Raw genomic sequence first — 8,486 nt, 5'->3', positions numbered from 1 at the left:
CTTGCGAACCTTTCCGCCCACAATCTACCGCAGTCTCCTTCAAAAAGTTAGGGAAAAAAAGTCTGCTTCAAAAAGAATTTGAAAATGTCAGATAAAAGAAATACTGCATAAACATAACACGTTTATATATGTATGTACAAATTATACATCCAATCATTAGTGCTCTATATACTCTTCCTCTTCATTTATCTATATCCTGGTGTCGTATAAAACCAAACTAATTTTCACTTAGTGTTGGGAGAAACTGATTAATCCAAACTTATTTTTTATCCTGAAAAATTTGTTTAATTCCAATTTTAACCTTGTCTAACAAAAATAGAATACTACGAGTGGAAAGGCAGGATCTAAAATACAACACACATATATTCATTAATATGGTGAACGACATATTGCATTATTGTGCTAGCTATTTGTCTTTTTCCTTGTATCTATTCCAATGTTATGGGAGACAATCTAATGTAAATTACCAGCAAACACACAAAATTATAGAACACCGAATTATATTTTAGACGATGTGTAGAAAAAATATACAAAAGATGCGTCAATTGTCAAAAACCTTAAGAATAAGACTTAAGCAGTGGGGTCCTTGATTGCTTAGAGAAATTAATTCTACCATGCAAATACTTTTCAACTTACCTTTTAAATACGACTCTTTCTGTATTATTATGCGACTCTGCAGCAAATATTACGCTGTCATAATTGACATAAGGTTTGAAACTTGCAACTTTGACAAGTCTTCCATGTTCATTTGACATTTCCTTCCTCTTTACCATGTTTCTTATCCCCTTCTTACCCATATATATATATATGATCCAATTTCTTTTCATAACCATTCATTTATATAACAAACTAGTGACACTTCCACCATTTTAAAGGAAGAAACAAGAAAATCCTTTAGCACTTCCATTATTTTAGATTAATTGATGGCTAAAGAACGGTCGATGCAGGCAACCCCCACTTGGGCGGTTGCCGTGGTTTGCTTCATCTTGCTCGCTATTTCCATTTTCATTGAACAAATTATTCATCACCTTGGAGAGGTATCTCATATATAATTACTTATGAATTTCGTTTTCTTTTTGCGGGGTTCAGTTCTAGTTTTGTAAGATTAAACTGCTTCACGGTTTAATTATTACATAAGGAATGAAACCTTTAAGTGTTAATTGTTACTGCCTTTAGTTCTTTGAATTTGTTTTCTGCCTGGAATGAAGAAAATACTGTATATTCTAGATTGATGAATGATTGCTGTAACTACAACTACCACTGGTGACATAAAGATGAGAAGTGTTTGTTGGGACCATTTTCATTATGGATATTTTTATTTGCAGTGGTTGTTGAAAAAGCACAAAAAGCCTCTATACGAAGCGCTTGAAAAGATCAAAGCAGGTAAAAAATAAAGTTTAACCTTGTTTTAATTTCTTATGAAAATTGTGACTTCATAGTTTTCTAGCTTAATAATATGCTGATACTTTTTTGTGTATTGTATATATATGTGGAACAGAACTTATGTTGTTGGGATTCATATCACTGTTGTTGACAGTGGTGCAAGACCCAGTTTCTAACTTATGCGTACCAAAGAGTGTTGGCTATTCGTGGCATCCTTGTAAGACAGATGAAGATGAAAAATCTAAGTATGATGACCCATGTCTAGCAAGGGTACGTACGTACATATATACTTTGGAACTACTTCATTTTTTCTACCTTTCTTGTAACTTTTAAGTAATTTTTTGAGGGTTTGAAAAATGCAGGGAAAAGTCCAATTTGCATCTTCATATGCAATTCACCAGCTCCATATCTTCATCTTTGTGTTGGCAGTTGCTCATATATTATACTGTATAGCAACTTTTGCTTTCGGCAGGCTAAAGGTATTTATCCGCATTTCTCAGTGAAAAAATAAAAAAATAAAAAAAAGCGTCGTAGTAACTCTTTTTCATTTTATACATGCACGACAACATTTTCTAGGTTACCGATTCTTTAGCATATGATTTGTTTTGACTATTTTGAGAGGCGAGTTATTTAAGTTTTACATGACCCCTACGTGATAATTTATATGATTTTTTTTCTCTTCTTTGGTTAATGGTTAGTAATTTTCTATCTGAAATTGCAGATGAGAAAATGGAGGGCCTGGGAGGATGAAACAAAAACAATTGAGTACCAATTCAACAATGGTATGTATGCATGAATTTGAATAAAACTCAATACTTCACCCTATCTGAGCGTGATTCGATTTGAAGGCTTGTGGGTTGACTCGGGTACGGCTGTCTTGACGGTTCTCGGCTCAAATTTCTTATATATTTGACGGGTTTCACATTATAAATACAAGGTTCGGATAAAAGGTGTGGATTCCGGCGAACCCACACCCAATGGTGTGGATCCGTCCCTGCCTATACACCCCGCCTTACTATTGTGCATACTCTTTTATTTCTCTAGTGTCTAAGGTTGTACTCCCTCCACTCTACCCCAATTAATGTGAAGATGTTCGAATGGACACGGAGTTTTTTTTTTAATTTTTAAAAAGGCTTTTGCAACTTTTAGTCTAAAATAAGTTATTGACATTATATGGTTTAAATAATGTTATTAAGGAAATAATTAAAAAAAATTCAAAATTAAATTATTATTAAAGATAAAAAAATATTTTTTTTTGATATTGACTAAAAATGAAAGAATGTAATTTAAATTAGGACAAAGAGAGTATATTTTATACCTAAGGTAGCCTTCCATAACATGTAAAATTCCATTGATAGTGAGAATTCATTTATATATATGTTCAGTAGATATGAATTAAATCCTATTTTAAATAGGTCCAGAAACATTTCAATCTTGCTACAGAAAGACAACGCTGAAAGTTGATGTGACATATAACAAAAAGATTTATACTTGTCCGTTGCTGTTTGCTTTTCTTTTTGGACCCCAAATGCTATTGTATAATAATGTGGGTAGGGAATCATTTGCTAGTTGCAACTACACCATCTTTTGATACTAAATTCAGACAGCAGTGCATACCAAACAAAAAGTATGACTACTAATTCTACTTGACCGACATATGTCAGACTCTTTCCATTCACTTTTACTTATTTAATATTTTAAAAAAATTACTTTTATTTATCATATTTAACATATTAAGAAAAAATAATTTATTTTATTTTATTCATAATATTAATTACTCATTTCAAATCATTTTTCAAGGCCATTAAAACTATAAACCAATTAATATGGGTATTATAATAATTATACACTTCATTTATTATTTCTTAAGGGGTGTGTAAAGTCCTTAGTGGACAAATAAAAGTGAATGGAAGGAATAGTTATTACTCCAATTATTATTATTATTATTATTATTATTATTATTATGTTCAAACTTTTATTATTAGTATTTGATTGTTGCAGATCCCGAGAGATTTAGATTTGCAAGAGAGACATCATTTGGACGTAGGCATTTGCATTTCTGGAGCAAATCGCCGGTGTTGGTCTGGATAGTGAGTCACCCCCTCTCCTCCTCTTCTCTCTTCAGTTTTGAAGTGGAAATGAAAGATTATATGAATTTATTTAATTTATATATATTGGCCGTATGTATTTACATTGTCTATATAGTTTAAACAATGATTATCATTTTAGATTATTAATAATTAATACTTATCATAAAAATTTACTAATAATTATTTATAAATAATATGAATGTGTAAGTATTTTTTACATCATCAACGGATAGATATAAACTAATTTTCAATTTGTGAATTACTATTGTGTAAGGTTTCACTGAACTCATATTTTCGGGGGTTATATTTACAGGTTTGTTTCTTCAGGCAATTCTTCTCATCAGTTGCAAAAGTTGACTATTTAACCCTTCGACATGGGTTCATGATGGTAAGTCACTATCCAATACAAAATTCTATAATGATTGGATATTATTAAAAAAAAATCGTATTGTAAATTTGCCTAATCACATCCCTTACAACTAGGGGTGCTCACGGTTCGGTTTGGATCGGTTTTTATGTAAAAAATAACCAAACCAATTGAGTTGGTTATTCAAATTGTCAAACCAAACCAAACCAAACTACATCGGTTTTTACTATTCGGTTTTTGTCGGTTTTATCGGTTTTTTCGGTTTTTGTCGGTTTTTAAAATACATTGTAGTCACTATCTAAATTTAAACTCATGTGAAATAGTATTGTCAAGAACACTCATCTCCAAAAACTAACTCAGAGCATACTTATTCTTAGCAATGGGGTAGTATTGCCAAGAATGAGAAAGCAAGCACAAAACAAATTGGTAGTATTAAGCGAGAAACGATGAGACAATTAGTTTAATTAAAAAGCATGGCCAAGAGTATAAAAACATAATATAAATTGTAATGTTCTCATAAAAAAATTAAAATACATACACATATATATATACAAACTTAATTTTTAAAATAATATATAAAGTCGGTTTGGTTCGGTTTTTTTCGGTTTTTTTAGACTTGAAACCAAAACCAAACCAAATATAGTCGGTTTTTAAATTTAAAAACCAAACCAAATAAATGTCGGTTTTTTTTTCCGGTTCGGTTTGGTTATCGGTTTGGTTCGGTTTTTCGGTTTTTCGTGTTCAGCCCTACTTACAACCACAACCCCACCCCCGCCCCAACAACTCCTTATCAGTGTATGTAATATATTGTATTAAGTTTAGCGCTTAATTAACTTTTTTTTTTTTTGCTCCATTTACCTGCAGGCACATTTAACTCCACAGAATCAAGAGAATTTTGATTTTCAAATATACATTAATAGAGCAGTTGAAAAAGATTTCAAAGTCGTTGTGGGAATAAGGTGTACATCATTTTTTTTCCTCTCCCAATTTTTCAGAACCTTTTTTATTGATTCTATGATAATTAACATCATTTATGTTGCAGTCCAGCATTATGGCTCTTCACAGTCCTATATTTTCTAACCACTACCGATGGTACGTAGACTATCTTGTAATTGAAATTATGTGTTAGAATTAATTACTTAAAGTAACCATATCCAATTGAAACTAAATGAAACTTGTTCCTCTTTATGGACAGGACTGTACTCTTACCTTTGGGTTCCATTTGTCCCACTCATAGTAAGTCATTCATTCATTTAATTAATAGGTGTCTTATAGACGAAAATTTAAATTTTTCTAACATAAAATTGGGAAAAATTAAAATGCAGATAATATTACTGGTTGGTACAAAACTTCAAATGATCATAACAGAAATGGGGGTAAGGATATCAGAAAGGGGAGACATAGTGAAAGGTGTACCATTGGTGGAGATAGGTGACCATCTTTTCTGGTTTAATCGCCCTGGCTTTGTTCTTTTCTTGATCAACTTTGTGCTCTTTCAGGTACCTTTAATTTTTTTCCCACTTTTCATATATATATATTGTTTTAAAAAAAAAATTTCACTTAAAAGAATGATATTTGTAAAAACTCTTAGCTTGGAATTCCATAATGATTTTTGGTTTTAATTTTCAGAATGCGTTTCAAGTTGCTTTCTTTGCTTGGAGTTGGGTAAGGAGTTGGATTTCCATTTTCCGTTTTTCTTTTGGATTGAAATTTGAATGCACTGTCCTGAACCTTTTTTATTTTCCTTTAACTTTGCAGTGGAAATTTGGTTTTCCATCTTGCTTTCATAAAAATGCTGCAGACCTAGCCATAAGGCTAACCATGGGGTGAGTTTCACTAAAACACACTTTGAATTGCCATATCCATATTATGCTCACAAAGTTTGACATACATATACATTCTTCCTTCCTAGAGGGTTCAGGAAGGATATTCAATGAATTACCATTATATTTGCCCTTCCTAAAACTTGAATTTCCAAGAAATATGTTACAATAATTGTTCAATCAAGTACTCGAAAAACGACAAACATGATGGATATTTAACAAGAAAAACAAATTAAAGTTTTCCTGCCACAAGATGCATATTTTTGTATTGATCGTTTTACTTCCTTGTTTCAGGGTGATCATCCAGGTCCACTGCAGCTATGTGACTCTCCCTCTTTATGCCTTGGTTACACAGGTACTCTAAAACATTTTTTGTTGAAAATCTTCTACAAATGATTACCCTAACAAAGTTTTAATTAGTAAAAGCATGAATACTCATATATATAAATGGTGAAATTTGTAGATGGGTTCATCAATGAAGCCTATCATCTTTGGTGATAACGTGGCAACAGCTCTTACAAGCTGGCACAATATGGCGAAAAAACGAGTGAAACATGGCCGTCTATCGGGAAACACCACCCCTGTCACCAGCAGACCGGCCACCCCATTGCATGGTAGTTCCCCGGTTCACTTATTACGCGGTTACCCACAATATAATGAAGACAGTGTTCAAGCATCTCCTCGAACATCTAATGTCGAAAATGAAGGCTGGGCTAATGAAATATCGACTTCTCCCCGTGGAAGAAATAATAATCAGGAGGGAGAAATCCTGCATGCCTCCACGTCTGCGCAACGTCGTCTCCATCCTGATGAGCATCAAGTTGAGATTACATTGTCTGATTTCACTTTTGGCAACAAATAATCAATTGATCATCTAGGCTGAATATGTAAAAACCTACCTCTAGGCTGAATATGTAAAAACCTTACCCTTCATTGTTTTCTTTGTCTGGATGGGTTCATTATTGTAGAGAGCATATATCGTAGTCCAAATGGCTGCTTGCTGATAGACCTAGTTTCTAGGTTTTCTGAATTTCATTAAATGAATTACAATGTGTTACATGTACAGAATATATAGCCACACTATCAGGTAGGATTAACCTATGATTACGTAATACAAGTTCCATTATAACAAGAAGAGTATATTCATAATACAAATCTTATTCTAAGAAGCAGAGTATAATCAGGGACAAATGCAAATAGTTTAGGGGCAAAATTGACCCTTTTCCATCAAAGCTATGAGTCTGTGACTTAAATGAACCAAAAAGTGACAAAAGGTATCAAAATAACCCAGTAAAAAAAAAAGTGACAGAAGTACCTTTTGCGCACTAAATTAGTGCGTAATAGGACCAAACTACAATTTTACAGTTTAGTCACATTGCGCACTAAATTAGTGCGCAATAGGTGTTTAAGAAAACCCCTTCCAGCTTCATTTTTCCAAGTTACTCTTCTTCACCTCCTCCATTTTCACTCTTTCAACATACTTTAGCCCCCCCCCCCCCCCCCACCACCACCAAAAATCATGTCTCAAAGCTCTTAAACGTCAAACTCTGCTATAAAACCCGATGTTTGTGAATGTTGTCATTATTGTAAGCTAAGAAAATCAAGGACCCGAGATAATCCTGGGCGTCGTTTTTGGCATTGTAAAGTTCCCGAAGTATGTGTGTTTACAATTGTTTTAGGGTTTAAATTTTTTTCACATTATCTACATACTTTACTTTAAAAACTGATTTTCTTGTAATGTTTATAAGATATGGGCAGTTGCAAACATTTTCGTTGGGAAGATACCTTTTGTCACGATCCATTTTAGGGCCGCGCGGGCACCTACCCTTCCCACCTCGGTAGGCGAACCCTCTTATTGAATAACACATCAATTAAATAAAGACGATTCATTTAAACCAACTGATATTTAGAAATAACAGCAGAACATCATATACATTCAATAAACTCAAGTATTTATATGATTACAACAATTTAATAAATACAGACTCGATCCAATTTCCCATGACCTGGTCTAGACTAGTACAAGAGCAACTAATGATTTCAGATTACCACTACATTCTAAGACTCAGCCTCGATTCCGGGAATGAAGTGGAGGAGGCCTTGGGATAGCACCGCATTTTCCGCTTCATATCACAATCAATCACACAAACAATCTACACTACAAAAAGGGTAAAGAAGTGTGCAATATCGGTACAATACACGCATGCGAGTAAGTATCATAGGCCGACAAAGGGTTAGAAACACGTATCGAAAAGAATTCACGATAAACATGATAACAACCAAATCAAGTCATACGTCTATCTACCACACACTGTACATCAATACTTTTTAATCATTAACTTCACTCCAATAATCACCAGCCAATTTCACAATAATCTCGCAACTCATATATCGTTGAATCGTTCGTTTTAGTCTAGTAGTCAACTCATGTTAAAACACCCGTTATCTTGCCTCACATAGAGGACAAACATATAACTAATCTTACGGATGGTCTATGGGCTACTTCAACAAGTTCCAACAATAAATCCGGATCCAAGTACACGTCATTGCCTAAGTAAAGCATCTAATCCCAAATGTACCAAGTCTGAATATAACAAGTCCGAATCCAACATCACAAGTACAATACCAAACATCTCAAAATCAATATCATAATGCAATGAATGTATCAGCAGTAATAACGCAATGCAACGCCATGCAACGCGTGTACACATGTACTCCCACTAGCTATCAACGTCTTCAGAGCACAACCCACTGCGGACTCGCTAGTCTAAGTGCCACCCATCTCGATCTTGCCCAACAAGTAGCGTACGGGACCCCGGATCT

The 8,486-nt window shown here is 33.6% G+C and overlaps 1 protein-coding gene across 1 annotated transcript; it reads left to right on the top strand.

Moving 5' to 3' along the window:
* Positions 1 to 721: 721 nt before the first annotated feature.
* Positions 722 to 6,669, top strand: LOC132059640 (MLO-like protein 6). Its single transcript, XM_059452321.1, has 15 exons — positions 722 to 1,037; positions 1,326 to 1,383; positions 1,499 to 1,653; positions 1,746 to 1,862; positions 2,105 to 2,165; positions 3,385 to 3,473; positions 3,787 to 3,861; positions 4,705 to 4,799; positions 4,883 to 4,932; positions 5,036 to 5,076; positions 5,166 to 5,339; positions 5,470 to 5,505; positions 5,599 to 5,666; positions 5,958 to 6,018; positions 6,127 to 6,669. The coding sequence occupies exons 1-15, from the start codon at positions 924 to 926 to the stop codon at positions 6,523 to 6,525; spliced, it is 1,593 nt and encodes a 530-aa protein (XP_059308304.1). The 5' UTR covers positions 722 to 923; the 3' UTR covers positions 6,526 to 6,669.
* The last annotated feature ends 1,817 nt before the right edge of the window (positions 6,670 to 8,486 follow it).

This window comes from Lycium ferocissimum, chromosome 6 (genome assembly GCF_029784015.1).
Source record: "Lycium ferocissimum isolate CSIRO_LF1 chromosome 6, AGI_CSIRO_Lferr_CH_V1, whole genome shotgun sequence".
Lineage (NCBI taxonomy): Eukaryota > Viridiplantae > Streptophyta > Magnoliopsida > Solanales > Solanaceae > Lycium > Lycium ferocissimum.
This window is presented reverse-complemented; position numbering and strand designations above follow the sequence as displayed.

Coding starts and splice junctions, on each gene's coding strand:
- LOC132059640 (XM_059452321.1), top strand. CDS start 924: ATGGCTAAAGAACGGTCGATGCAGGCAACCCCCACTTGGGCGGTTGCC. Junction 4,800..4,882: donor AAAGTCGTTGTGGGAATAAG/GTGTACATCATT, acceptor TTTATGTTGCAG/TCCAGCATTATGGCTCTTCA. Junction 4,933..5,035: donor TTTTCTAACCACTACCGATG/GTACGTAGACTA, acceptor CTTTATGGACAG/GACTGTACTCTTACCTTTGG.